The sequence below is a fragment of the Ornithorhynchus anatinus genome, unplaced genomic scaffold, assembly GCF_004115215.2.
Source record: "Ornithorhynchus anatinus isolate Pmale09 unplaced genomic scaffold, mOrnAna1.pri.v4 scaffold_264_arrow_ctg1, whole genome shotgun sequence".
NCBI lineage: Eukaryota > Metazoa > Chordata > Mammalia > Monotremata > Ornithorhynchidae > Ornithorhynchus > Ornithorhynchus anatinus.
In genome coordinates, this window is record NW_024396743.1 from 1337666 (window position 1) to 1351544 (window position 13879).

The window sequence follows — 13879 nt, forward strand, 5'->3', positions numbered from 1 at the left end:
CCCCCGACAAACACACACACAGGCCTGGAGCAGCAGCTGGGCAGCTGTCTCCCCTGCCTGCAGCCACCGCCCGGTCTCAGATTCTAGGGATCACTGCCTCTTTGTGCTCCTTTAGCTACCAACCATCACAGACAATTCACAACTCGGAAGGCAGAGCACAATTGGCATCCTTTGCCTGTGTGAATGTGTGTGTGAGAGTGTGAGAGCGACAGAGAGAGAGAATTTCCTTCTCTTCCTTCCTCCCGCCAGCCCCAGCCACCTAGTCATTCATTCAATCGTATTTTAGTGCTTAATGTGTGCACAGCGCTGTACTAAGTGCTTCGGAGAGGACAATATAAGAATTGGTAGTCATGTTTCCAGCCCACAATAAGTTTATTGTACTCTTCTGAGTGCTTAGTAAGGTGCTCTGCACACAATAAGCACTCCATAAATACCACTGATTGATTGCCCTTGCAGGTACCCAGGCAGCCCAGAAAAGACTGGCAGAGTCAGAGTGACCCCTAGATACACTCAAAACAGAAAACAGTGGTGGGTGGGGAGTGGAAGAAAGCATAGACAATGGTCTGGTAGGTGGAGCTGGGAGATGTGAGTTCTAATCCTACCTCTACAATCAATCTACCTCAGCACCTAGAACAGTGCTTGGCACATAGTAAGTGCTTAACAAATACCATCATCATCAACCAAGTAATTGATAATAAATCAGATTTATTATCCAATGGATGTACTAAGCACTTGGAAGAAGATGACAGAATTAGTAAACATAAGTTTAGCAGATAAGTGGTGGAGTTGGGATTGGAAACCATGACCTTCTGACTCCCATGCCTGTGCTCTATCCACTACCTCATGCTGCTTCCCATCCATCCATCCATCCCGCCCAGCTCCAATTTACCCTCCTCCTCCTCTTCAGGCTCCTCAGCTGCAGGGAGCTTTTCACTCTCCGAGTCCAGATCATCTTCCTGCAAGGCAAATAATAATGGTAATTATAATAATACTGATATTAATAATAATACTGTCTGTTAAGCATTTAATATGTGCCTAAGCACTGGAGTAGATTTAAGATCATCAGGATGGACTCTGTCTCTGTCCCACACGGGGCTCACAGGAAGGAGAACAGGTACTGAATCCTCTTTTCACAGATGAGGAAACTGCACACCAGAGAAGTGAAAGATCACAGGACAGGCAACTGGCAGAGCCGGGATTAGAACCCAGGTCCTCATTGCCAGGCTTGTGCTCTTTCCACTAGGCCATGATTTTTGAAAAGGACTCAGCCCCCACCCTCTCCCCATCAGGGGCCAAATCCCATCTAGTTCCTGTTGCCCCCATCCCCAGCCTTGGTCCCTGGGCGAGGTTCTAAAGGGATGTTTGGCCAGAGACTAGAGGGACCTCCTTCTCTGAAGTGGTCAAAGCCAGAGCAACTTCCAGGGAGACAAAAAGGGCAGGCTCCTGGGAACCCCAATTTCACTCACCGTCAGGAACTTAGCTTCAGGGAAAGGGTCCAAGAAAGAAACAGAGGTCATCTTTGCTGGCTCTGTGTTCCCCGTAATGGGAAAGGGAGGCTTAAAGTGGTCTTTGGGGATGAGAGACTGAGGTCAGTCTGTGTCTGGAATTGGAAGTCAAAGGTCAAAGAACCAGCTGTCCCACAAAGGCTCTGAGCTGGCTGCTAAATCTGCAGCCCCAAGGGGTTTGTTCTACGATGTGTTCTGCAATTTATCTCCATATCCGCAATTTATTTATTGTTATTAATGTCTGTCTCCCCCTCTAGACTGTAAGCTTATTGCGGGTAATGTGTCTGTTATATTGTTACACTGTACTCTCCCAAGTGCTTAGTACAGCGCTCTAAACACAGTAAGTGTTCAATAAATATGACTGCCTGACTGACGGGCGGGCTAGCCTCGCCCTATACACCCAGCTGGGCTCCCTGGATGGCTCGAGGAATGTTGAGTTGCCCCTGCCCTAGGAAGGAAGCTTGCGAGGGGTCTCCTACAGTTTAGCATTCCAGGCACTCAGCACCCCCTCAGCTGCCAGACGAGCGCCTGGTGATTTGGGGACTCTCGTTCCTCCCTCCAGAGATAGAACACAGAGGAGCAGGCAACCAGAGAAGGAGAGGGTCACGAACTCCACCCAACAAAGGGGGCTTTGTTTGGGTGGAGAAAAGGGAAGTTGGCAGAGCGGGCTTCCCAGCCAGACCCCCTCCGCGGGGTGCCGCGTCCGATCCCGGTCCTTTGCCTTACGGATCTGTTTAAAACGGAGACTGACCCCGAAGGCATCCTCTCCTCAACCTGCTGCTGCAAAATCCCCAAGCGTGCCAAAATGGCACCCAGCCCCACCGGCTGGGTGGAGGGAGAAGGCCTCAGACAGCCCCTGGCTGGAAAGGTTTGAGAGAACAGCACCCCACCCCCGTCTCTCACATGATTGCTACGGGGAAGACTGAAGCTGGGGCGTGGGCTCTGGAGGGGGTGCGGACAACAACGGAGGGGGAGGTGCTGCACTAAACAGACCTATCGACCAAAGGTATTTATCAAGTTCAGAGCACTATACTAACTGCTTGCTGTGCACAAAATCCTCCAAAGGATTTTAGTGTAGACTCGCAGCTCATTATGTCCAGGGAATGTGTCTGCTAATTTCTCGTTTTGTAGGCTCCCAAGTGCTTAGAACAGTGCTCTGTACATAGTAAGCACTCAATAAATACCACTGATTGATTGATGGATCGTCTTCCCTGTTAGATTGTGTGCTCCCTGATGATAGGGATCATGACTGACAACACTATTTACCCTTTCCACTGCTTAGTAAAATGTTCTTCTCATAGTAGACTGTAAGCAGGGCAGGGATCATGTCTACTAACTCTGTTGTCTTCACCCATGTGTTGCATAAAGTAAATTCCCCCAAAATACTATTGATTGATCAGAAGGTGTGGGGAGTGAGTCTGAATGATGAATCTTGTACTCTTCCCCAGTGCTTAGAGCAATGCTCTACACACTGTTAGCACTCAGGAAATATCTCGGAATAGGTGAATGGATGAGAACGCATTAGATTGTAACCTCCTCCACTAGACCGTAAACCCTTTGTGGGCAGAGATCATGTCTCTTAACTACTGTCCTCTCCCAAGCAATCAGTACAGTGCTCTCCAGATTGTAAGCTCCTTGTGGGCGAGGATCGTGTCTACCAACTCTATTGTACTGTGCTCTCCCAAGCGCTTAGTACAGTGCTCTGAATGCAGTAAGAGCTCAAGGAATATCATCAATGAATTGAAGAACTCACAAGGCAAAACCCAAATGGAGAAAAGTTACATGGAGTTGGATGATCACCTCAAAAAAGCCATTAAGATCTTGGACCTGGTGGAGCTCGGGAGGGAAGGTGCATTGACTGACCTCTCACCCACGTAGCCCCCCGGTAGCCCTCCACCCCCTAGTTTATTCTGGGGGTCCCCAAACAGAAGCTCTTGACTCCCAGTTCCCGGGGCCAAGCCGCCCCTCCCCAGAGCAGTTTCCAGACCAGATGGCTGGAAGGAATGTGTTGGGGAGGAGGCAGTGACTTCTATCCTCAGGAATGGCAAAGCCGAGGTCGGGGCAGAGGCGGAAATCATCTCCAATGCCCGGGGGAACCGAGCAAGACTGGCTGGAGCTGGGGCCCGCCTCTCTGGCCGGGCCCTGAGAAGGCCTGGCAGATGAGGGGGCGGCGTGCCACGCCAGCAGCCCTTTGGCCTAGTCACCGGCGCCGGTGAAGCAGTCCCCGGTTCCCCCCCATTGGCCCACCCCACCCCCCGCTGACCCTCCACATCCAGACCAGCCTAGCCGCAGGGGCTATCAGCCTGGCCGGGACTACCTCACTGTGGCACTCAGAAGGGCGGGGAGAGGAGCAGGCCAGAGCCCTGGGTTTTGAGAGAGGAGTCTGCTCAGTTTGGAAGTGGCTGTGGGGGGTGGTGTTGGAGGTGGAGAGGGTGGTTTTAGGACTAGAGACTGCACCTTGATACACACCCCAGCACGACAATTTTCCACAGTCATAATCTATTTTAATATCTGTCCCCCTCTGTGGATTCTAAACTCCTGGTGGGCAAGGATAATGTCTACCAGCACTGTTGCACTGTACTTTCCCAAGCGCTTAGTATAGTGATCTGCACACAGTAAGTGCTCAATAAATGCCACTGAACGTGGCCCAGATTTTGTCGGAGGCCTTTGACCAATCCAGTAGCGTGAGTGCCACTAGCAGGCAGCATCAAGTGACTCCCTTCTCCGCACATCTTTTTGTATGACAGAATAGATTCAGCGCTCAACGAATACCACAGTTATTTTATTATTTCTCAGTACCAACCAATGGGCTATGCCCTGGAGTAGATACACGATAATCGGATTGGACACAGTCGCTGTCCCACAAGGAGTTCAGAGTCTAAGAGAGAAGGAGAGCAGGGATCTTCTCCCCATTTTATATAGGCAGGGAAAAAGGAGGCCCAGAGAGGTTAGCTGACTAGCCCAGGGTCACACAGCAAGCCAGGGGTGAGCTAGAATTAGAACTCGGGTCTCCTGACTCCCCATGCTGTACTCTTTCCTCTTGGCCACACTGCCTCTCTTCCTCTCTTGCCAGCAAGATAGAAATGTACACCAATGAAATACATTTTAGTTGTGTTCCTAGGGGTGAACCCAATTTTTCTCTACAGCGAGGCTTGGCTGGGGCAGTCCCAAGTCCCTCTAAGACAAGCACGAGAAGGAGCATGGCCTAGTGGAAAGTACATGGACCTGGGGCGGACCTGTTCTGGGAACCAAGGGGGAGCTCAGCTTGGGCCACTCAAGGCATCGCACACCTGCCATTGCCAAGGGCTTGGCTGAAGCTAAAAGCAGAGGGGAAGGGGAGGTCCTTCATGCCAAGCGCAGCCCAGCCCCGGGCAAAAATCTGGCAGTGGGTAACTCTGGCATCCTCGACAGCTGCTGAGGCCCGGCAGTCTCCCTTACTGGAGCCTGAACAAAGGAAACTGAGAGCCCAGCTGCTGCCAACACCCCTAGCGATATTCCCAGACTTGCCTGTCAGTATTCTCCTGACATGGATCAATCTTGGGGGCTTTTCTGACACATCCGGGGAGCAAAGCACTGACTTGGGGGACTACTGTGTGTGAAGCACTGTCCTAAGGGCTTGAAAGGGGGACCACACAATCCCTGGCCTACTGGAAAGAGAACAGGACTGGAGTCATGTTCCCTCCCAGCTTCATTTGCCCACTAGGTGACATTGGATAAGTCACTTCTCCTCACTGGGTCTCAGTTTCCCACCTGTAAAATGGGAATTCAGTACCTCTTTTCCCTCCTCCTTAGACTGTAAGCCCCATGTGGGACAGCATGACATAATGGATAGAGCCCGGGCCTGGGAGTCAGGAGGTCATAGGTTCTAACCCCAGTTCTGCCACTTGTCTGCTGTGTGACCTTGGGCAAGTCACTTCACTTCTCTGGGCTTCGGTTATCTCATCTGTAAAATGGGGATTGAGACTGTGAGCCCCATGTGGGACGGGGACTGTGTCCAACCTTATTTGCTTGTATCCGCCCCAGTGCTTGGTACCGTGCCTGGCACATAGTAAAATGTTTAACAAATACCACAATTATTATTATTATTGACTTGTGCCCATGCTGACGATCTTAATAATGTTGGTATTTGTTAAGCGCTTACTATGTGCCAAGCACTGTTCTAAGTGCTGGGGTAGACATAGGGGAATCAGGTTGTCCCACGTGGGGCTTACAGTCTTAATCCCCATTTTACAGATGAGGGAACTGAGGCACAGAGAAGTTAAGTGACTTGCCCACAGTCACACAGCCGACAAGTGGCAGAGCTGGGATTCGAACTCATGAGCCCTGACTCCAAAGCCCGTGCTCTTTCCACTGAGCCACGCTGCTTCTCTCATCTACCCCAGCGCTTAGTACAGTGCTTGGCACACAGCCCGCACTTAACATATACCACGGTCGTTATCTCCCCAAACTCATTAGCAACCAAACAAACTCAAAGTATTTCTGAGAATCTAATTCTGGAGCCGGGTCACTTCCTCTGCCCCAGGGGCGACCACACTGCCCCCAGCTGCTGGCCTTTGTTTCACGGGAAGAAACTTTCCATTTTCTGACCAGTGTGTGTTTTTCCTGCTCTGCCGCAAACCTGTTTGTGCCGGGGAGTGGACAATGGCGAGTGGTTACCTCACTCTTTCCACCGCCCCCGGATGACCGGGGCCGAGGTTCCCTCCCTCCTAGCACCCCCCTCCCTCGGGTTCCTCTGCCACGGCCAGGACTTCCTTCTGGCGCCCCGCCTGTCCCCCCAGGGACCCCCACGGACACCTCCTCCCTCTCCCCAAACACCATCCGAGGATGCTCCTGGAGTCCTAAAGGAGGGATGGGGGTGGAAGGGAGGAAGGGGGGAGGTGGCAGCCGGAGGCGGAGCAGAGAGTAGGAAGCCTTAGGACAAGCGGAGGGAGCCAGCACATTGCCATTTATGGCCGTTCTGGTGATCCAAGCCTGACGCGAGACACGGAAAGAGAGGAAAAAAGAGGGGGACCCAGCACAGGGAAGCCTCCACAGCCTCAGCTCAACACTGTGGTCTCTGGCCCGGGGCTAAGAGAGTAATAATGTTGGTATTTGTTAAGCTCTTACTATCTGCAGAGCACTGTTCTAAGCGCTGGGGTAGATACAGGGTAATCAGGTTGTCCCACGTGAGGCTCACAGTTAATCCCCATTTTACAGATGAGGTAACTGAGGTACAGAGAAGTTAAGTGACTTGCCCACAGTCAGCTGACAAGTGGCAGAGCCGGGATTCAAACTCATGACCTCTGACTCCCAAGCCCATGCTCTTTCCACTGAGCCACGCTGCTTCTCTAGAGTCCATCCCCTTCTCCAAATGGGCCGGTGGCCCCTCCACCCTCAGCCCATGCCCTTTGCTGATCCCACAGAGTTTCAGAGGACAGAACGCTTTCATGTCATGTGTTTGATAAACCCCACAGCACTTAGGTCCGTATCCATAATCTACCTTATCGTCGGTCTCCCCCTCTAGACAGAAAGCTCCTTGTGGGCAGGGAATGAGCCTAGAGACTTCACTGTATTGTACTTTCCCAAAGTTTTAGTACAGTACTCTGCATACAGTAAACACTCAAATACCTCTGAGTGACCATCGGGGGACAGCGTGTCCAAGGCGAGGGACACCACCCAAGCCCCTGGAGGACTCAACAAGAAAAGTGCATTCTCTTCTAGACAACCCCTGTCCTTTCGCATTAGTTCCCACTCAATGGCACCCCCCAATCCCCACTCTCCTCAGAGCAGGAGATGGATGACAGGGGGGTGGGCCTCGCTCTGGGCAAAGCCTGGGGCAGGGAGCGGGCAGGCCACGGGGGTTGCCACTGCTGCTTCTCTGGGGTCTCCTGGAGACAGTGGGGCAAATGCTAGGGGAGACACAGTTCCAACGGGAGACCTCATCCCATTCCCCACCGTGGTTGGAGACGGAGGCCTGGAAGCTGTGATCTAAAGTCAGATTCGGCCAGAACAGGCCCCCCCGCCTCACCGTGCGGTCAACCTCACATCCCTCCCCTCCCGCCCCCTTTGCCCAAAGACTGGGACGCAATGGAACACGAGTGATTGGACAGAGTTGTACTCCCAAGCGGTGTCCGTCCTCATCGATCAGATCAGATCTCGGCCGCCGTGGGGCCACGTAAGACATTAACCCTAGAGCTCCTCTGGGGAAGGTCCTGGTTTCCCCTCGCTCTAGCCAGCCCAGGAGAGTGGGAGGGGTCGATTGAGACTACGTTAGGGAGCGGTGGGGAAGGACAGCCGGGGCAACGGTGAAACCGTAGACCCTAACAGGCCCCGCTAGGAACGGGAATGGCAGGCCCGAGCCGGGAGAAAAGGCGGATCGGAGATTACTGAGGTTCTCTCCTACTACATGGAAGATTACTCTCAGAAGGCCAGAGCGGATTGACTTCCACCTCCCCTCAAGTCTGAAAGAGAAGAAATCGGCTTAGAACAAGCCTGGATGAAGCTGGGGAAGGGGGCCGACAAAACATACAATGATGGAGAGGAAGATGAGGACAATGATGAAATGCGACAGCTGTAGCTCGGTGGAGCCGAGCTCCGACAATGATGATCCATCATTCAATGGTATTTACTGAGCACGTACTATGTGCAGATCACTGTACTAAGCGTTCAGGAGAGTAGAATACAGCAGAATTAGCAGATGCTTTCCCTGCTTGTAAGAGTTTACGGCCTAGAGATGATAATTGTGGTATTTCTTAATTGTGCTATGTGCCAAGCAATGTACGAGTCAATCAGTCAGTCATATTTATTGAGCCCTTACTATGTGCAGAGCACTGTACTAAGCCCTTGAGAGAGTACAACAAAACAATAAACAGACACATTCCCTGCTCACGAGCTTACGGTCTAGAGGGGGATGCAGATATTAATAGAAATAAAACTACAGATATGTACATAAGTGCCGTGGGGCTCAGAGGGGGGATGAAGGGGATGAATGAAGGGCGAGGGAGAAGACGTATCATCTCCCCATTGAAAAGATGAGGAAACCGGAGCATAGAGAAGTGAAGCAACTTGCCCAAAGTTACATAGCTGGCAAGTGGCGGAGCCATGGATAGAACCCAGGTCTTCTGACTCCTAAGCCTGTGCTTTTTCTCCGAAGCTATGCTAGAGGTTTCTGCTAAGTGAGGGTTGCTCTACACTGAAATAAGTAACCAGAAGGGAGTGTGGGACCCCCTTCCTTGGCAGTTTTTAAGATAAATGGCCATTGTTCTGGGCTGGGCTCAGGGCAACCTAGCCTATGGGTGTGGCCTTCACCCCGGAATCTCAGAAAGCCTGGCAGCCCATAGAGGAAAATGTTACCTAATAATCATTCCACCCACAACAACTCTAGTTATTATTAACTGCTCCCTATGAGCCAAGCACCAGCACTGGTCTGCTGGGTGACCTTAGCTAAGTCACCTTGCTTCTCTGTGCCCCAGTTACGGATCTGTAAAATGGAGATAAACACCATGAACCCCAGGTGGGACATGGATTGTGTCCAGCCTGATTAGCTTGCATCTACCCCAGTGCTTAGTGCAGTGTCTGGCACCTAATAAGCACTTAACCAAAAACAACAAAAAACAAAGAGTGCTCGAGTAGATAGGGAATCAGATCCAATATCATCCCCACACAACATGGAGCTCACGTGCTAAGAGGGGAGGGAGAGGGTGAATAGATGAGGAAAAGGAGGCCCAGAGAGGTTAAGTGACTTGCCTGGCCAGGGGCAGAGCTGGGGTTAGAACTGGGCACTCCCAGCCGGGTGCTCTTTCAGTTAGGTACCGCTGCCTTCTGCCCTGAGCAGGCCAAACGGAGAGCCTGGGAAAATTGGACCAGAATTCGACCAGATGAGTAGAAATGGTCTCTTTTCCTAGGCCCAAATCCACACAACAAGGAGGCATGGGTCCCTTCTTCAGAAGGTGCCCAGTGAGACCCTCCATCTTCAAACCATTTCCTCCCATTCCCTTGGAGCACTGGGGAACTTGGTACCCCTCTCTGCTCTCTGGCAAATGGTAACAGTATTTATTAAATGTTTACTGTGTGCAGAGCACTATACTGAGTGCTGGGAAAGAATACAGGCTCTCTGCCATCAATCGCTGGTATTTACCGAATGCTTACTGAGTGAAGAGCAATTATTAAGCACTTTGGAAGGTCCGGCGCAAGAGTTGGTAGACATACTCCCTGCCCACAAGGAGCTTACAGATGCCTGCCACCGGAGCAAGAATCTGAGCTATCTCAGGGTCGGCAGGCGACAGAGCCCGCAAGTATCGGGAGTCAGTTGTTAGAGAGAGCACGGAATCACGTCAGGGTTGTCAGCCCAAACAGCTGCTTTCTAGGCTCAGGCCCCTCAGCACCGTCAGGGAGAGAGGTGGTTCCGATTCGGCTGGGATTGGCCTGCGGCCCCAGAATTCACCTTGCTTCCCCAGGGGCACCACCCGGTCTGACTCCATGAGCTAAGCCGGCCTGCACAAGGCTGCTCGAGTGTCTTGTCTCTCGGATGGGATGAGCAGACGGGTGGCCTGACCTGTCTTTGAACCGACTCTGAGTCGCCTCCTTTTCTCCATTCTCTGGTCGGCCTCCACCTGCCCTGGATCACGTCCACCCTCTCAACTCTCTTCCTCTCTGCCCTGTCCACAGAGCTGTCTGTACCCATGTACATAGTTGGGGCCTTGGCCTGCTGCTGATCACAGGAGAATCAGTCACCCGCTCTGTGAAATGGGGAGAGCAGCCCCTACTAGCTAGGCCAACCTCAAACAGGGAGGGAAAGAGGAAACGTTCCAAAATGACATAGGGCCTTGCATATCGAGCAGACAAGGGCCCTCTCCAAGGAAGTTCACCTCAAAACTGGCAATTTCACACAGCTCCACTGGGTAATTTTGATCAGATGCGATGCAAGTAGTGAACCGGCAAATCCCAAACTATAAAAATGGATAACCAGAGAGACTCCTACAGAACGAAAGCCACTCCTTGGTCTCTGCACCCTCTCTCATTCATTAAATCATATTTATTGAGCGCTTACTCTGTGCAGAGCACTGTAATAAGCGCTTGGAAAGTACAACTAACTCAACACTAGAGACAATCCCTGCCCACAACGAGCTTATAGTCTAGAAGGGGGAAGACAGACATCAAAACAAATAAACAGGCATCAATCGCATCAATATAAATATAAAGAATTGTCACCATGGCACAGAGACGGTATATGCCAGGGATGGAGAGTGCCCATGCAGATCGCCAGCTACCTGGGACATTGCCTAGTGGAAAGGGCCTCGGCGTCAGGAGACCTGGATTCTAACCCTGGCTCTGCCACTTGCCTGCTGGATGACCATGGGCAAGTCACTTCACTTCTCTGAACCTCACTGCAATGAGGATTAAATTCCAATTCTCCTTCAATCAATCATATTTATTGAGCACTTACTATGTGCAGAGCACTGTACTAAGCGCTTGGGAGAATACAATTCTGCAGAATTAGCAGACATGTTTCCTGTCCTTCCCACTTAGACTTTGAGGTCCAAGTGGGATAGTGACTGTTTCCAACCTGATTATCTTATATTTGCCCCTGCGTTTAGCAAGATGACTGTGGTATCTGTTAGGCACTTACTATATGCCAAATTATTATTTTTATTCTACATCCTGCTCTGCCTCGTGCCTGCTATATGACCTTAAGAAAATCATTTAGCATCTCAGTTTCCTTGTCTGTAGAATGGGGATAAAACACTTGTTCTCCCTCCCCCTTAGACCTTCAGCCCCATATGGCACAGGGACTGTGCCCTATCTGAACTGTCTTTGTGTCTACCCCAGCACTTAGCACATAATAAGCACTTTTAGCACATAATAACACTTAGCAAATACCACACTAGGTTGGATAGTCAATCATTCAATCAATCCATGGTATTTACTTATCACTTACTATGTGCAGAGCACTGCACTAAGCACTTGGAAGAGTACAGTAAAACAGAGTAGATAGATACGATCCCTCCACCACAAGGAATTTACAGACTGCAGGTGGAGACACAAGTTAAAATAAATTACAGATCGATAGGTACAGGGTGAAAAATCTAAGGGCTTAAGAGGTACAGACCCAAGTTCTTAGGAGACACAGAAGGGAGGGCCAAGGTGGAAAATGAGGGTGTAGGAACTAAAATTGTCAGGAGAATAATGAAGAAGAAACTTTACTTTCTATTACATTATGGTATTTATTTACAGGGCCAAGCACTGTACTAAGCACCAGATTAGATAAACTGTAATCAGGTTGGACACAGTCCCTGTCCCAACTTGGGACTCACAGTCTAAATCAGAGGGAGGAGGATTTGATCCCTTTTTTACAGAGGAGGAACTGAGGCTGGGAGCCAGGTCCTCTGCCGCCTGGGCCCTGGATCTTTCCAACAGGCCTCTAGACCGTAAACTCCTGTGGGCAGGGAATGAGTCTGTTACATTGTACTCTGCCAAGCACTTAGTACAATGCTTTGCACATAGTAAGCACTCAGTAAATATGATTGGCTGACACTAGGCCATGCTATCCTGTTGTGGGGAGGGAGTGAGGGGATGACATGACTCGGGGTGGAGGGCTCCGTGCTGTAGCCCCCTAAATCTCCCTCTCAGCAGAGGTCTAGTGGCACCCGCAACCCCTCCCCTGCAAGGCTGACCGGAATCCAATTCAGTGACACAATGCCCATAATGATGCTAAACAAACCGTCTGCCCAGAGGAGTTCTGGCACGTGCTAGTGCCAAATCCCTTCAGACACTTACTCAGCAAAGAAAAATGCCCCCCTCCCCACCTCACATTCCCAGCCACTGCTTCCTGCGAGAATTTAGACCCCCTCCTCAGCCGCCAGGCAACACCAACTAGGGTCCTCTTTCTCCAAAACAGTCAAGGCCCTTAGCAACAGTCACGACGAGCATTCTGCAGATGCGCAATCCATCTCTAAAATCATAATCCTGGATTAACTATTCCCTGTCCATCATATCCTGTCATCTCCCCCTTCCCAAGCAAAGCGGGCAATGAGTCAAAGCAAAGCTGCGGAATCGGCCATAGGACAGATAAAAGCGAATACTGGGAACCGAGGGATTGCAGGAGGGAAAAAAAAAATCCTAGTGCAGGCTGAGACTAGGGCAAGGCAAACATTTCTCATGAGAAGGGATGAGATCCTCAGAGTCCCTGGAGCAGAGGGATCCGGCCCAGAGACCTGGCCAAAAGGCAGTTACAGTCTGGTTTCTCAGAGTGCATAAGCATTTTGGACAGAACACCACTGAGCAGTTAGGAAATGGCCACTTGCCTGCTGTGTGACCTTGAGCAAGTCATTTACCTCCTCTGTGCCTCAGTTTCCTCAGCTGGAAGACAATAATAATGATACTAGTGGCACTTGTTAATCGCTTTCTTTGTGCCAATCACTGTACTAAGTGCTGGGGTACAGATGATGCAATCAAGCCAGACAGAGTCCCTGTCCCACTTGGGGGCCACAGTTTAAAGGGGAAGGAGAACAGGTAATTAATCTCCATTTTGCAGAGGAGGCAACTGAGGCCCTGAGAAGCTAAGGGACTTGCCCTAGACCTCACAGCAAGGAAATGACAAATATAGGATTAGAACTCAGGCCTCCCGACTCCCAGCTCCGTGCTCTTTCTACACGGCTTTCATGGGGATCTCATACCTATTCTCCCTACCACTTAGACCAGCAGATCCGTGGGGGGCAGGGGCTGCATCTGATCTGACTGGACTGCATACATCCCGGGCCGAGCACAATGCTTGGCCCATGGTAAGGTAAAGCACAAGAATGACAATAAATAGTAATTATGGTATCTGTGAAGCACTTACTATGTGCCGAGCACCGTTCTCATAGACGTGAGTTTGCCTCAGCTCAAGGTTCGTCGAGAACCCAACCCCCAACCTTGACATTGGAGAAGCAGCCTGGCCTAGCGGGAAGAGCCTGGGCCGGGGAGTCCGAAGATATGGGTTCTTATGCAGGTGCTACCTCTTGTCTGCTGTGTGACCTTGGGCAAGTCACTTCACTTCTCTGTGTTTCAGTTCCCTTGTCAGCAAAATGGAGACTTGATAACTCATCTCCTTCTTATGTACACTGTAATCCTCAACTGGGACTCGATTATCTTCTATCTACCCAAGCACTCAGTACAGTGCTTGGTACCTACAAAGTGCCTCGCAAAGAAACACAATTATTATGCTAATAATAATAATGATAGCATTTGTTAAGCATTTACTATGTGCCAGGCACTGTACTAAGTGCTGGGGTGGATACAAGCAAATCGGGTTGGACACAGGCCCTGCTCCACATAGGACTCACAGTCTTCATCCCCATTTTACACATGAGGTAACTGAGGCAAAGAGAAGTGAAATCAATCAATCATATTTACTG

The 13879-nt window shown here is 50.7% G+C and overlaps 1 protein-coding gene across 4 annotated transcripts in view; it reads right to left on the minus strand.

The window, feature by feature from the left end:
• The window catches only part of MXRA7 (matrix remodeling associated 7), a 30073-nt gene that overhangs the window by 14656 nt on the left and 1538 nt on the right, over window positions 1-13879 (minus strand). For all 4 annotated transcript variants that reach the window (XM_029056847.2, XM_029056850.2, XM_029056849.2 and 1 more), the window contains exon 3: window positions 890-956. In XM_029056847.2, the coding sequence (XP_028912680.1) occupies window positions 890-956 (67 nt within the window). The remainder of the gene's footprint in view (window positions 1-889; window positions 957-13879) is intronic.